The sequence below is a fragment of the Leiobunum rupestre genome, chromosome 5 (genome assembly GCF_980474605.1).
Source record: "Leiobunum rupestre chromosome 5, qqLeiRupe1.1.hap1, whole genome shotgun sequence".
NCBI lineage: Eukaryota > Metazoa > Arthropoda > Arachnida > Opiliones > Sclerosomatidae > Leiobunum > Leiobunum rupestre.
Genome location: NC_143388.1, coordinates 21,559,957 through 21,576,365, shown reverse-complemented (window position 1 = coordinate 21,576,365; position 16,409 = coordinate 21,559,957). Strand labels below are relative to the sequence as shown.

The window sequence follows — 16,409 nt, the reverse complement described above, 5'->3', positions numbered from 1 at the left end:
TCGCCCATAAATTCACAAGAAACCACATCTTTGGCACTCACGAGGGCAAGACGTCAGACAAGAAAACCAGCCCGTTACAGATCAAATTAACCTTCAAATGATTACATCTTCATAGTATCATCTAACTTTTAAAAAAAAAGAGGTATTGTTACACCCACATGACTTTGTATAAGATATTCCAAACCTAACTAACTGTAGAGGGCGCCACCTAACCAGGAGTTGGGGCTACCCAGCTTCCCACCAGGTCGGCCTCCGGCATTTTTGTTCCTGACTCCAACCGAACCCCTAGCATCTAAACTTTCCCCTTATCATTTTCCATGTAAACATTGTTCCAGTATTAAATAGTATCATTCGTATAAAAGCATTATTATTAACGATAATAACAGTTATGCAAACCCAAATGGCAATATTTTTCAACTCTATGTCAACTCAAATGGATATGAAATTTGATACGGGAAATAACCACTGCCAGTAAGATCCAGGATGTTAAGTCAGAACAAGACCAAATTCGATCAGAAAACTTGGCCATGTCGTCCCGTTTGTAAAATATTGATAAAGCTGTGACCAGTCTACAGACGCATGTTCAGACGTATAAAGATGAGATTAGTGATTAAGAAAACAGACTCACTGCACCGGATAAGGCAGCCTTATTAGAGTTGAGGGCGGAGGTCCAACGATGAATGACAAAATTACAACCCAGGCCATGAAGTTGGACAATATAAATGAGAAATCTGAGGCCCCCCGTCGAAATGATATCGATGACGGCGACTCGCAGTTGAATATTATTGCCTTTGGTGTGGCCTCAGACATATTTGACACAACTGACTCAGCGAAAAAGTGGTTCTAACACATGCTGGGACCAAAAGCTGATGTTTCGATTACCAAAGTAGAAAGGTTCGGGGACAGGACAACTCTGAGGGAAAGGCCAGTAAAACTGACTTTCAGTACGATTGAGAGTCGATCAAGAATTTTAGAGGAAGTCCGTAAGCTGAAAACCAGTCACATCTCAGAAATTTTAGAAATGAATTTCGCGCCAGATCGCCCTCTCGTCCAAAGACTCCGGTACAAGTTAAGACGATTTGGACCGAGACAACAAAATGGATACCAAGATTGTAATGCAAAGTCAGATAACCAATTAATTGAGCCGAAACATCAGCTTGGTCAGCAAGATCGCACAGCGGACAACCAAGCACGACCTTCCCATGGTGTTAAGTCAAAAAACCAACCGATGGGTCAAGGCAACACGACCCACCCGTCCGCATAATTCCTCTCTCTAATGGAGTCTGTTCTGCTCATGATACAAAAGAGTACCCTAATGAAGATTTTATAGTAATGGTAGAACAGACGTCTAGAGAAAAGGCAAAATGGTGTAAGAGTAAGGAAACTGAACAGTCGTCTCAATTCGGAACTGGCAACATCCTCGGTGGTTCTCAGGAACAGAAATTGCAGGAGATTTGGCAAACGGAGGACGGAAAACACTTAACCTTTGAGGACATCACCGAAACTCACCTTCATGGTGGAGCGAAACCAGGTACAGCATGCAATGCCCAAGGATCTAGACTAAATCGATATATTGGGAAAAAGAAAGGGGATTTCCCGTGTAATAACTCTGGAGTTAATGTTGTCACTTCCCAACCTTCCCCCCTCACGTTAACCGACAGTGGTACAATGGACTGCGATAATATTAAGTTGGATGACAGATTTCAACGGAATGTAGTCAAACGTAAGAAGACAAAAAGAGGAAAACGTAATAGCATGAAAAGTAAAACACTGCCAGTCCTTCGTGTCGGTTTTCTAAATATCCAAGGAGGTACGAGGCCCCAGAAGTGGCAAGAGCTTGGTGCAGTTATGGCTTCAAAACATTTAAATTTCTTTGGATTAACAGAAACACGCCTACGTGATGGCGCTGAACCCATGGTCCCAAGCGGCACTCAATGGGTTGGACTGAATCGGGCGAAGGGCGAGAAAAAACTAGGTGGAATCGGCGTTCTGTTACTTGGAAATGAAATAGTGTCTAGAGTTAGGAAATGTAAAGAGCATTTATGGTTCGAACTTGAAAGTATACCTAATATGAGCTTCGCTATTGTCTATTGCGCTACTGGGTGCAAACCGTCCTCTATTGAACAGAATGAAGCTATATATGACTGTCTCCAGACTGATCTCCTAATCGACCTGGGAGATTTCAATGGTCACATTGCGGAACTCGGTTTTGAAAATAAAAACGGAACATTGCTAAAGAACTTCGTGGATGAGAACTCCCTGGTTATTGGAAACCTATCACCAGTCTGCCAAGGCATTTACACACGGCGGGATCATCAGTCGCAGACAACAATCGACTATGCACTATTTAGTGAGGGAGCCTTACGATGTGTTACTAGTATGATTATTGATAAGCAAGGTACTTCCAGTGTAGATAGTGACCACGATGCTATATTTATTGAGCTCTCACCTCCAACTACGGCCCAACAGCCACTAAATGCGGTACAATCAACATCTGACTCAACGACACAGCCTAAGGTCTTCTGGAATTTTGACGATCCTGATGGATTAAAATTATTGAGGGATATTATGGAAACATGGTCTAAGTTCCTACGAGGATTTTACCAATGCCTTGCAAGAGACAATGACCAAAACACTAACCAAAAAGAAATAAATAAATGGTTATAGCCCAAAGAGGTGGTGGGAAAAGGAGGTCTACCACGCTGTTACCCAACGTAAGAAAGCAAAGAAAGCACACCGAGAGGCATTGCGCTCTAAACAAAAATCTGAAGTAATAAAAGAAAAATGGATTACCTACCAAAAAACTAAGATGACAGCTAAGGCCATTGTAGATAAAAATTCTGGAGATATGTCAAAAGGTAACGACAAGAAGGGAAAGCTATTACCACCAAATTCAAAGGCGTTAAAGCTAGAGATGGATCTCTTCTGTTCACGCAAAAGCAGATAGCTCAACGGATCGGAGAATTTATAGAAGACTTGGAAGAGGATCTTCTCACATCCGTCACATCGGTGCCTCCAAAAGAAGTTCCGACCCCCGGCAATATGACTGCTGAATACCAAAATTTAGTTGACAAGGATTCGCTCTTAGCAGACTTTACTGTTATAGAGCTGGAGATTGCACTTAAGAGAATACATAATGGAAAAGCTGCTGGCCTGCATGGTGCATATGGCGAATGTCTACTAGCTCTAGGCCCTCTTGCAAGGGCAAACCTGTGTTCACTATTCAACGATATCCGTAGGGGTAAATGTATTCCGAACGACTGGTAGAAACCCGAGTTACCTTAATTTTCAAGGGCAAGGGTAAAGATGAAACTGACCTAAGTGCCTATAGACCCATCGCTATAACATCAGTTCTTTATAAAGTTTATGCAATTCTATTGAAGAATCGTATGACAAGCTATCTTGAAACTAATAGCGCATTAAGTGAAGCACAAGCGGGTTTTAGGAATGATCGGCGTATCGCGGACAATTTGTTTATTTTAACTAGTTGGATTGAACTATCACGAAATTATAACAAACCACTATTCCTAGCATTTCTAGATTTGAAAAAGGCATACGATAGCGTAAACCGAGAACTGTTGTGGCAATCGCTATTAAATAAGGGCCTTCCAAAAGAATTTATTCTTCTGATCTCAAATCTATACTCTTCTTGTAATTATGTATTTAGTTTAAGAGATTTTTATCCTGACTCCGTTCCCAGTAGAATTGGCCTTCGCCAAGGCTGCCCTCTGTCCCCTCTACTTTTTGTGATATTTATTGATGACCTACCACGTAATATTGAAAAGCTTCACCTAGGGGCCAGTTTACCAGGAACCCAACTACCAAATACCAATGTCTAACCTAAATCTCTCGTGTCTGCTGTACGCAGATGACATTATCCTCTTAGCAAATTCTTTCAAAGATCTACAAAGCATATTAGATGCATGCTCGCAGTTTGCAATTTCCAAAGGTATGAGTTTTAGTATGGAAAAATCCAACGCGATGATTCTCAATGGCTCTTTCCCAACTAATGAGGAGTATGATTTTAAACTTTGCGGGGAAGTGGTGTCTATTGTTGATAAGTACACTTATTTAGGTATTGTAATAACATCTAAAGGGGAGCACTTTCTCAGTGAAATGTGGAGAATAGTTAAGGGCAAGAGTAGTAGGCTACGTTGGGCAATCAGCAATATGGCCTCGTTTTCCTACAATAGATACTCGGTGGGTCGGACGCTGTGGAAGACTGTACCAGCCCTCACGTATGCTAATGAGGTACTTTGCCTTGCACGGGATACGAATGCGTGTCTAGAGAGGGCTCAGAAAGATGTGGGTAAAATGCTGTTAAATGGTGGCCCTTTCGCCACCAATGCGGCTATACAAGGGGAAATGGGCTGGTCTTCCATGGCCTTCCGGGAGTGTAGAAGTAAAGTCAAATACCTGGGACGTCTAAAGTTCTTAGACCAAAACCGTCTAGTCAAACAGGTATACAGGGTGTCCACTAAAAAATGAACCAGGTCGAATATCTCAAAATCTGTTTTAGGTACGATTTTAAAATTTTCAAGTCGTATACCAGATGTAGGGGGAAACCTACTGTGAAAATTACGATGACCTTGAACCATGTCTTCAAGGTCATCCAAAAACTAACGCGAGAACCGTAAGTGTTAGAAAGTTGGTTCCAATTAGAAAAGTGTTCCACGTCACATTTTAGGTCTATATAGCTTCGACCCGATCGGATTTGACCAATAGGAAGTCGAGAAATGTTTTACTAATATCACAAAGGTCGTTAAAATGAAAATTGAAAGAAAACGCACATAACTCGAAACCAATTCGTGTAACATCGAAATTTGCTAGACAAACTCATTAAGGTGGGAGTTTTTCAAGTTTGTAAAATTGGATGACCTTGAAGACGTGGTTTAAGGTGTGAAAACATTATCTCGTGATTCATTTAGTTTAGAAACTAGGTATCAACAGGAAATTTGCTAAACTCCCACCATATTGAGTTTGTGATTTTGAAAAACAGTTCCTTGACTTCCTATTGGTCAAATTCGATTGATTTAAAGCTAATTAGACCTACAATGTGACGTGGACCACTTTTCTAATTGGAACCAACTTTCTAACACTTACGGTTCTCGCGTTAGTTTTTGGATGACCTTGAAGACATGGTTCAAGGTCGTTGAAATTTTTAGAATAAAGACCCCCCATCCTGATGAGAATGTATAGCAAATTTCAGTACTCTAACACGAGTATCTTCAGAGTTATCAGCTCCCGAACCTCGCTTTCGACACGTTATCAACTTAACGACCTTCTTGTTTTTCATCTAGCATTTCTCGGCTTCCTATTGGTCAAATCCGATCAGGTCAAAGCTATTTGTACTTAAAAAAGTCACGTGGAACACTTTTCTAATTGGAACCAACTTTCTAACACTTACGGTTCTCGAGTGAGTTTTTGGTCGACCGTGAAGACATGGTTCAAGGTTATCGTAATTTTCGCAGTAGGTTTCCCCCTACATCTGGTATACGACTTGGAAATTTCAAAATCGTACCTAAAACAGCTTTTGAGATATTCGCCCTGGTTCATTTTTTAGTGGACACCCTGTATGACTTTATCAGAAATAATGGTCACGACACCGATTGGACTAAAAGGGTGGTTCAGTTAGATATGATATATAGTGTTGGAACTAGTAGGGGCACATTCTCAAACTACAGGGAGTGGTTAAGGTGTACTGAGACTGAAATGAAAGATGCAGCGGAGGTATTTTGGAGGGGCCAGGTCAAAGCCAAATCCAGTCTAAAAACGTATATGTCTAAAAGCAAACCCCGTGTAGAGAACTGCTATAACAAGAGCTATAGCAGTGGGTTCCTTTTCCAAGCTAGGACAGGGTTGCTGCTGACTGGAGAAAGGCAGGCCGAACTTGGCCCATTTAGTCCAGTATGCAAACTATGTGGGGCAGACAAGGAAAATATATGGCATGTGTTGATAGAATGTCCCCAGACAGAGGTAGATGAGGATATTCGCATCTGGAGGGTCACAAATAAAGGAAAACCCCTGGAATCTCTACTCGGTTTAAAGGAGGACCCTTGGGACCATGGTGTAGTCTCCCATATACTGTGCTCCTGGAACAGACTAAAACTAGCTTGGCGAAGGACAAACTTGAGTTGCAATGCTAGTCAGTAACACCCCTACAGTGCTATATTTGTGATTTTTTCAAAGTTTATTTACATCTGTTTTTTATTTTGTTGTTTTAATTCTCGCTGAGCTCCGCAAGGAGCCGCTCTGTTCAAAAAGAGTGTAGTTCAACTACGGGAATAAAAACCTTTAAACCTTTACGTTAATCTGAAAGAATGACCGCTGATTGGCTGAAGCTTAAGCAAAGACTATATAATCATTAGTCGTTGCTACAAAATGTCTTGGCGTCAGGTTCTCCCGTAGACTGGAGCATTCTAGGTAGGAGTATAAGATTTCTATGGCTGAAGGTTACGGTAAACGCCTCAACGTCCAAATGGCAGGGTTTCCACAGTATAAAATATGGGGCCGCTACAGCGCGATTTAAGTTGCCAGTGTGCAGAATCAGTCGGAGAGCATTGTGTCGCACATTTAGTGAACATACGGGGATAACTGTGTAGAACGTGACAAATTCGAACTTGTAAAAATGTGTTTCGGTAAGTTTCCCTTTATTAAAAGAGTGTCATTTCATGTCATCTACAAAATTAGGTTTATTTTTCTGTCCTGTTTTATTTGTAATTAACTTCTCATTTACCACGATTCGAAAGCTCTGTATTGGGAATTTTCATGAAGTGTTTTATTTTTATCAAATCATGATGCAGCTGGACTCATAACGCACGTTAAAATTATATAAACTCATTGCACGTTTTAGCGGCAATTTAAATTTAGAATTCGGACGAAGGGTGCAAGTAAAAATTTGATAAATTTATAGACTAAAGATCATTTAGTTTATTCGGTTACCATTGAATCAGTAAGCTTGATAAACTATAAGCAATTTACAGTTTCAAAGTGCTCAGAACCGAGATTAGATAAACATTTAACAATGTTTGTTAATTATTCGCCATTAGATTAAAATGGGTCGAAAAAGGAAGCTGTTTATTGAAACTCATGTGAATGGAGATCAAAATTTATTACAAGTAAGCTCAATTTCTATAGTTATTCAAAGATGTATTAATTTCTGTACATTATCAACTTTTTTTTATAACGTTTTAGTTAAACAAATATATAATTTGTAATAAATTACTAATCCAGGTTACAATGTTACCTGATATTGAAAACTATGTATCTTTGGTATTCGACAGTGTGGGCTTTTACATGATTTAATTGGTCTGCCCTCATTAATAAAGTTAAAAAAAAGAAGGCATAAACCTCAAAATCATAAGGAATGATTTTAAACATTTCCAAAACCAGTTATTATTGTTAATATTTCTCAATTCTCCTATTAGTTCATTTTTTACTAAGACTTTTATTGTTTTGTTACAAGAAACTTACAGACACTAGTGTTGGAGGTGTGTATTTATTTATTTTTTAGAGAGGTTATCTACAAAGCCGCAAAAGCCGACTTATGTGTAGACATACAGAATTACAGGATTAAAAATGAACAGAAAATAAATTATTTACAAAAAAGGAAAAAGAAAATAATAATAATAATAATAATAATAATAATGAGGTCCATACAAATAATTAAAAAAAAAGCAAAGCCAACATTAAGAAAATAATGAACAAACAAAAAAAATTATGAGATCATGACCAGGCAGATAAGTTAACATAATAAATAGCGGAATTTCTGATAGTTAGATTGTGTCACATTAAAGCATTGAAATCGGTAATGACACTATAAGAAAAATAATTTAGTCGAGTCGTAGAGGCGGTGCGCGGTTTACACAATTTTAAAGAAAGGCCACGAGTACGGGTATTGATTTGATGGGTGAAAAACTCATTAAAGTTAAGATCTAAGTTATTGTAAAAGAATTTATGTAACAGACAAAGGTTATGATTTTATGACGCAAGTCAACAGGCTGAATACCAAGGGATTTTAATCGAGAAGGAGCAGGCAAATTTTGCAATTTAGTAACAAGTTTTGCTATGCGATTCTGTGACTTTTGTAGGGCAGATAGGTCAGTAGTTAAATGATGGATCCAAATAGGAGAACAATAGTCAAGAATAGGGAGCGCAAGGTATTTGTAAAGTTGCTTAATGAGCCCGGCAATAGTCGATAGACGTTTGGTAACCTTATTAGTGTGCGTAGATAATTTGAGGCACAGATCGACAATAATACCTAAATCCCTCTCAGAGAGGGAAGAAGAGAGTTGGACCTCTTTAATGTAATACATGAAGTTGGGGTTCTTACGGCATAGATGGAGGCCAGCACTCTTCTTAACATTAAAGGAGAGACTATGAGAATCGGCCCAGCCATCTACCGCTTCTAAGTCTTTCTGGAACGCGTGACAATCCGAAGCATACCTGATTTTATGGGAAAGCTTAGTGCCATCAGCAAAAAACAACACCAAAGCGACTGACACAACAGCAGGCAAAGAGTTAATAAAGACGTTAAAAAGCAAGGGACCAAGAACAGAACCCTGGGGGACCCTCTTGTCAACAGCACTCCAAGAAGAGGCTTGACCCTGCAGAATAACTCTCTGGTTACAACCTGAAAGGTAGTCAGGAAGCCAAGATAAGGCATCTCCCCTAATACCAGCAGAGTGAAGGGCGTCAAGAAGGTACACATGGGGAATGGAATCAAAGGCCTTGGCAAAATTCAGGAATATGACATCCACACTAAACCCTCGTCAAATCCAATGAGACCAAGTGTTAGTGGCCTGCAATAAGTTCGTGAGGCAAGACCGCTTAGTGAATTAAAGGCTTTAAAAGTCGCTCGATGACTTAGGCCTAAGGTGGTGCCTTGGGTATTAGCCTAGCTGATTATTATTATTATTATTATTAAAACCGTGTTGGACGGAAAAAAGAAGTTGTTGGCGCAGAGGAAGGAAGTAATTTGAGCATGAGAGAGTTGTTTGTTAAATTTAGGCCCCTGGTTTAAGTTACTAATAGGGCGATAAGTAGATGGGTCAGCCCTGGAACCACTTTTGTGAAGGGGGGTAATATTAGCTTCCTTCCAGGAAGAAGGAAGTTAACAATTGGTAAAAGAACGAGAAATTAAAAGATATAAAGGAAAAGAAAGGACACCAGTAAGCTGCTTGAGTAGAAAAGGGTGGATTTACTGGTTTTGATTTTATTAAGTATAAGAAGAATGTCAGATGGTGCGCAAGTGAATTTTGATAGAGTGAGGGCAGAAGCAGAGACGTTATTAGTAGGCTGGGGTAATGGATAAACAGGCACACCAATAGACCTAACAGTGGAGGCAAAAAAATCTTTGAAAACGGAAGTGGTAAAAGTTCAGTCAGAATTTTTGAGCTTGGAAATGGGAGTTCTGGTAGTGCAGAAACGGTTAATATGTGACCAGAAGGCTTTCAGATTGTCACGGATATTGGAAGTTAACGCAGCCTCAAATTTCCTACGGATATTACGAGCATGCGAGGTAAAGGCATTACGGGCCAAATGATATTGTTTAAGGGGGATAACTATGTAACGCTTGCGGGGAAGCACCCCGCCTTTTGGATTTAATAAGTCTGGACCAAGCAGCAGACTTAATATCTCTGCTATGAACAGTGCGAGGGTCAGGTATAAGGGCACGAGGGTGGCCTATGCATCGGGACAAAATGATAAATACCAAAAGATAAAACATACAGAAAAGCCGACCAAGAGTCAGATATATCAGCAGACCAGTCAACCTGGGAAAGGTAGTTAAAGAAGGAGGGGTAGTCACCTTTATAAAAATCAGGCCGAGGGGTAAAACGGGAGAGTGACAGCTGCACATTAAAAACAACTAAGGCATGATCACTTTTACCTAGAGCATCTGACATATCAATCTCAGGATCAAATGCAAGGGAAATATCTGAGGTTAAAACTAAATCGAGCACATTATCCTTACAAAATTGGCCTCCATTTCTAGTAGGGGAAACAATAATTTGTGAGCCAGAATTATTATTAATACAATCAATAAAAATGTTAGTAAACCGACAGGATGATGTGGGAGTTAAAGAGGGCCAAAAGATGTTAGGGTAATTAAAATTACCCAAGAGTAAAATGGAAATTTTGTTCTTCAGACTGTAAGAATATACCGAAATAACAGAAGTACAATAATAAAAATAATAATAATTTACATTATTTTTCCCTCCTAGTAAATTTTTGTGGGCAAGTACAACCCCCTTCAGTTTCCAAACACTTGAGTTAAACACAGTGCTTTTCCATTACAGAAGATCGGATTACACACTTAAACTATCAAAAGACCCCTGCAGATGCTTTCTAAACACTAAATTTTAATATTTTAGGATGAGCAACTATCATGCCCTAAATATGGGGATATTGTTTTTGCTAAATTTCGGTTTCAATGGTGGCCAGCTATCGCTATTAAAGGAAGTGATATCGGTATGCCGCCTGCTGCTGTCGGACGCACTTGGGTAATGTGGTTTGGAGAGAAGAAAATCAGTGAAGTTTCAAAGGTTAGAAGTGTATGTTCTCAATTACTTGATTATTGTAATTGATATTTTGTGCTCCTTAGTTTTGCAAATTTGATAAGGAGTTTTGTAACAAGTACAAATCAAACAACTCAAAAAAATTTCAAAAAGCAATTAAAGATGCAATTCAGGTATTAATTTTTAGTTTTCAATCTAAACAATTAATAACAAGTGTTTTACTAATAACCAACCAACTTATCCTACATAAGCTGTCCTTAAAATTTAAGTATGGCGATTTTTGTCTATGAGCCACGCAACATGGCGGACTTGGCAGTTTAAAATTTTGTAAAGCACTTTTCCGCCAAGAAAAACCTTAATTAGCAAAATGTAAGATGATCTAGTTAATTTTTGAATACGTTTTAATTATAATAATATGAATTCCTATTTATAACCTGTATTTCAAGCTAGCCCTTTTATATTGTAGCTGAGTTAATGTGGTTAGTAAGGTTACCATCAGGGATGAAAACTAGCTTTTCCACAGAACCTTGGACTAATTACATATTTTTGTTAAAAATGCTTTGAAATTTTAACCATAGATAATGTATCTGACCTTTAAGAGAATTTCTTTTGTGCCAATATCAGTACAAATCTTGGATGTAGTGTTGGGGTTAATCGCACTAGCATTCGGTTGCGAAAAATGCAGTAAAATGTATTTAAAACTTTCCAATATTGTAATAAGATTATCTCTTCACTTCCAAAATATCCATTTGGCTTATCTGAAAATTGAAACCAATTTGCCATATTGGCAAAAAAAAAAACTTCGTATTGTAATCAGTTAAATTAAAATATCATCCAACAGTACCCTACTTTTATTGGTTATGTACATGATATTTAAAACTAAATTAAAACTTAAATTAATTTTTAATAATTTGGATGCTCAGGTTTGCTTTGAATTACAATGGTTACAGAACCTATTATTTTTTTGTAATTTCTCCAATGAAATATATCCTGTGATTTACACTTATGATTTTTTTAATAAAAATTATGTAAATAAACCAACACTGAATAAAATTAAGAAAACAACGATAGTTAAAAGTGCACAAAAAATATTTTTATTATTAAAAGTTTAAGCCCGACTAGTTTCGGTCGAGTTATTACGCCCTGATGACGGCGTAATAACTCGACCGAAACTAGTCGGGCTTAAACTTTTATTAATAAAAATATGTTTTGTGCACACAATTTTATTCAGTATTTTTGCACAAGTAGCTAAATTTTAATTAATTAAACCAACCCTGACAGTAATCTATTCCTGTTTGGAACTATTCTGTATTTCAGTATACTTTGCAACAATTATATTTTTTAAATAGCGTCAACAATTTATTTTCTAGATGTTAGACAAATTGGACCAACATTTTTTAGGCGCAGACTGAAAAACATTTAATCAAGCTCAAGTTGCTTCGGGCTTTAAAATTAACTTTTTTTTGATAGAGCAACATATTCTTTGGTTCAATGGGTGATCAATGAAATTTTAACCTAAGCCTTTATCATATTAAAATTAAATTTTTCTTTAGGCCTGTGCCTTAAAATGGAAAGTGGTGAGTATAAGCAATGATAAAATCAAAGATTGTTACAACCTGTGATGGTCACTAGCTCAAATTATCCCCCAAGTTAATATCTGCAAGGTGGTATCCAGTCCAGTTTTAACCACCTTTTTTAATACAATTTTATCTATGTTAAAAAAACAACCACAAATTTCGATTTTTCAAAAGTGTAATAAAGTACCGTTCAGACTGTGAAATTTCATTAGTGCCAAATTAACTGTTCATATCCGATATACAAATTAATTGGTCACCCTACACACTATGACTGAGAGACAGATCAAGCTTTGGCTTGAGATGGATATAGTCAGAGGCAGGTCAAGCCTCAGTCAAGGAGTTTATCCTTGGGTCATTTAAGAAAAGAGCAACTGAGTCGCTCGCTCGCTCTCTCTCTCTCTCTCTCTCTCTCTCAGAGCAGTATCAGTATGGCTATTGGGCTACTCTAAGGACATTGCCAGCTAAATAATCATCTGCAGATGATTGGCATTAGTGTGAGCCCTATGTGCAGTGCGTGCCTTGCAGATGACGAAACTTCCTCTCATATCATTTGTATCTGTGATTTTTATGCAGCCCAAAGGTTACATACAGAGATTTTTCCAATATTTGGCGATGATGCAGATTTTGCACTTCATTTTTGAGACTTGGCTTTTTGAGGTCCAATAGGGTGGGATTGCACAATGGACCGGCCTCTGTTCGAAGTACTAGGTTGGGCTAACCTCCCAACCCCATATAATAATAATTATAATAATAATATTGTTTCTGGGGGTATTAAAACTTCTTGTTCTTTTTAGGAAATGTGTGTCAGAGCAAGGATCACTGTGGATGAGAATGATCTCATATCATTAGCAGAGAACAATTTTTTCTTCCAGAAAAAAAATATTACTGTCATGCCTAGGTAACTATAATTCAGTTGAGTTTAGTATGAAACTAAAGGACAGGTGAGAATAAGCTTTTAAGAAAACCTTTATACGATGTAAATGTTTTTACTATATTAGATACTAGGCCTATTTGATAAAATCAAAATACTATGATAGAATACGCCATCATGAGGATATAACATATTAAGCTACACCACAAAGTGTATAATTTCAGCAGTTAAAATGAATATTTAATCCCTTACTTTATCATTGGTCAAAATTCCGAACATATCAATCATAACTACATTAACGGAACACCCATAATAGGTAGCAGATTTACTTCACTCGCTTAACCAAATAATGTGGTTTAATTTTTATTTTCCGACTCTCTAATATTGTTTATAGTGTTTATGAATGCTTTCTATATGCATTCTAAGGGTCTCTATGAGTAAAATGTCTAATAAACATGGGTACTAAAGTGCTTCGTTTTGGAGATATGGGCTCCCAAAAAACTACCCCAAAAACCAGACACAGCCTTAAATCGGGCAAACAATATTCTTCCTTGAACCAAATTATTTTCATTAAACTATCAATTGTTTTTTATCCGTGAGGCGAGAAACTTTATTAACAAGTGGCAAAAGTTCATTAATATCCTTTTAGAAGTAAAATGAGTTTGAAGACAAAGCCATTTTAATTTTATTGACACAGGTCCAAATAAAATAAAAACATTTTGTCGTTACGAACAATTTTAATTATCAAAATTAAAGATACAAATGTCATAAGATTTCTAAAAGAATGCTTTTAAGTTTGTCTAATTCGTTCTGTGGTTAATATGGCACGTCCGATAACTCTTATTGGGTTAGAAGTTCAAAGATTCAATCGTTCGTCTATTTGGTAAAACCCGTCGGAATATTATTTGTATCTCTCTCCAGGTTACATGCCAATCACAAAAAAAAACAATGTTTAAACTTTGCGTCGATCTGACACCAGTCTTTTAGGAATCTACTGTTGGTTGAATCTTTGAGCTTCTAACCCATTTTTCTTGAGCCCGTCCGTGCAATAAGCGTTCCTAGACCAATGTGCCATATTAGCTACAAAACGAATTAGACAATTTTAAAACCATTCCATTAGAATTTTTATGACATTTGTATCTTTGTAAGGGACTAATTTAACTTAGGCCATAATTTAACAAAATTATTAGTAACGAAAAAAGAACAAGATGTGATAGACTAATAATTAGGCCGAAACACTTTAAAGATTTTGTTTAAATTTAACGATATCCTTTAAAAAAGGGCATGTTATGGATCAAATAATAGTTTAATCAATCATACAAAGATGGCAATAGCGCCTCCATAAAAATGTTATGCAGTGTTACCAGAGAAGAGGGAAATAAATAAAGCAGCTTCTTGAGTGGCTAATAAATGCAGTTATCAATTAATTCTTTGTATATTGTAACTCGTAAGTTATCATAGAGTAAAGTTATGATAGAATATAACAGTTGTGAGCCTCATCTTCCCTGGGATGAGGAGAATGTTTCTGAGAAATTGGACCCAGTAGGTCTAGAGAACTATGAGAAGAGACCACTAATGAAGCTGCAAAGATCAATTGACGATGCTGGGCAATTTGCTCGGATTGCACAGGAGAAGCAGAAACATGACAGATGAGTGGCTGGACTTGGGCTGGACCAGAGAGTTGGTGTATCGTAAGAAACCTAAACAAGGAAAAGTTGGGGACGTGTATTATTACACTCCTGTCCTGCGCCGGAAGAGATTCCAGTCGAAAAAGGAATTAAGAGAGAATGTGGCATCACCTTGGTGACCTGAGAAGTACTAAAGTTGCTATGTCGTTTGTAAGTTTTCATACAAGCCCTCTTAGGTTTCGGGGGATCTCACTCGACATGTTGCTCTCAAACCAGTTTTTTATATCTAATACTAGTTGCTAAACATGTAAATAGTTTTAATTGAACATAGTTTTAATTGTTATAATGGTTTTAATTTATTAGCTTATTAGGTTTAAGGGCTTAACATAATTAATTGTAGAAATTTTTTTCAACCAGTTTTTTCCTGCAAAATTGGGACCTACACTTGCGTCGCCTATTAAATGTAACCTTTTTTGAATTTTTTATAAATAACAGGTTTTTAATTATTTTATTATATTGTTTTATCTATATTGTTTTATATATAGATATGTAAATACCTATATTAATATTGTATTGCCCAAGTCATTACTATTATCTTATAGCGTTTTCCATTGGGAACCTCCGAGCACTCCCGGAGTGCTCCAAAATCAAAATCGTATTCCATTGGGAAAAAAGGGGCAACTCCGAGAGGGAGGATCGTCTTCCATTGACCAAGGTACTCCCTCCCGGAGTGCTCCCGGCTGCCCCAACTCAAGAGTCTGAGGGAAACAAAATAGTGCTCCGAAAAAGTTTCGTATTTCATTGGGAGCTACCAGGGCGAATCCTCAGAGCGCCTCCACAGAGAGCAGTGACGTCCATAGACATAATAAAGAAATAGACCCAAGATTTTACGGGCGGTTAATACGGAGGCGACGCCAAGCAGACAGACGGTATTTGTTCCGTATTCCTGTGGTACTACTTTTAAGCGACACCTGTCGCTTAGGCGAGAAATTAAAAAATCGTCACATGTTCGTGCATAGAGAATAGTGTTTGTAATCTTTTAGGTAATCTGACGTGATTCTCGAATATTTCGGCTGTGAGAATTTAAAATAAGGTAAATTTTCATTATAATTTGTAAATAAGTCAATTAATTCTTTCGAAACCCAAATAAAAAGCAGCAGATGATCTTTTAATTAAAAATAAAAAAATTCTAATTTTGTCCAAGGCTTAATGTACTTTACATTTACAGCCTACAGGTGTTGTGGTTATGGCTTGTTATGGGAATATTCTGACTATATGAGTTTCTAAATTGTAAATAAAAGTAAATCGAATATTGATGAAATGGATGTTTCAAAATTTAGGTATGAGGCTATTGTCCTTGAAATAATAATTTTAATAATATTGAAATTAATTTACTGAATCTAACTAAACATGTTTTTTTTTCAGGGGCAATAACTTACTAAAAAATCTTCTATTTCGCCTACTGTATTTGAAATATCTGAAGTATATTCATTTTCAACAGTGACCTAATGGAAGTTAATATTTTTTCTCGGACTGTTTGGTTGGAAAACATTAAACAATATATACCGAAACTGAATTCTGTTCAACCGAATGTAGAACCGTAGCTATTGATGAGTCCACACAACCCGAAAAAGTAATCGTCAAAGGATCATCTAAATTGATAGAGCTTTGCTCAACTGAAGTAGGAATTCCGCTATTACCCTTACCAAAAAATAAGTGGTCTTGTAACTTTTTAAGTTGGTATTTGGAACAAATGCCAACTAAATACCAACTAAAAAACCTACTTAAAAACCACTTTACACCAACTTAAAACCTA

The 16,409-nt window shown here is 37.2% G+C and overlaps 1 protein-coding gene and 1 long non-coding RNA gene across 4 annotated transcripts in view; one reads left to right on the top strand and one right to left on the bottom strand.

The window, feature by feature from the left end:
• Positions 1-16,409, bottom strand: part of LOC149943787 (uncharacterized) — a 413,771-nt gene that overhangs the window by 84,735 nt on the left and 312,627 nt on the right. The gene's annotated exons all lie outside the window — the stretch shown is intronic.
• Positions 6,463-12,032, top strand: LOC149943795 (DNA (cytosine-5)-methyltransferase 3B-like). 3 transcript variants are annotated; one of them, XM_090175095.1, is made up of 6 exons: positions 6,463-6,638; positions 7,050-7,118; positions 10,374-10,544; positions 10,604-10,703; positions 10,787-10,886; positions 10,984-11,286. In XM_090175095.1, the coding sequence occupies exons 2-5, from the start codon at positions 7,056-7,058 to the stop codon at positions 10,846-10,848; spliced, it is 396 nt and encodes a 131-aa protein (XP_090031221.1). In that variant the 5' UTR covers positions 6,463-6,638; positions 7,050-7,055; the 3' UTR covers positions 10,849-10,886; positions 10,984-11,286. The 3 variants fall into 3 exon arrangements, with proteins under 3 accessions (XP_090031221.1, XP_090031222.1, XP_090031223.1); XM_090175096.1 differs by lacking the exons at positions 10,787-10,886; positions 10,984-11,286 and adding an exon at positions 11,888-12,032 and having other exon boundaries at positions 10,604-10,690; XM_090175097.1 differs by lacking the exon at positions 10,787-10,886 and having other exon boundaries at positions 10,604-10,690.

What these genes read in the sequence shown, in the direction of transcription:
- LOC149943795 (XM_090175095.1), top strand. Translation starts at nt 7,056, where the DNA reads ATGGGTCGAAAAAGGAAGCTGTTTATTGAAACTCATGTGAATGGAGAT. An exon ending in GAGATCAAAATTTATTACAA is followed by an intron (nt 7,119 to 10,373) that starts GTAAGCTCAATT and finishes TTAATATTTTAG; the next exon opens with GATGAGCAACTATCATGCCC. An exon ending in AAATCAGTGAAGTTTCAAAG is followed by an intron (nt 10,545 to 10,603) that starts GTTAGAAGTGTA and finishes TGTGCTCCTTAG; the next exon opens with TTTTGCAAATTTGATAAGGA.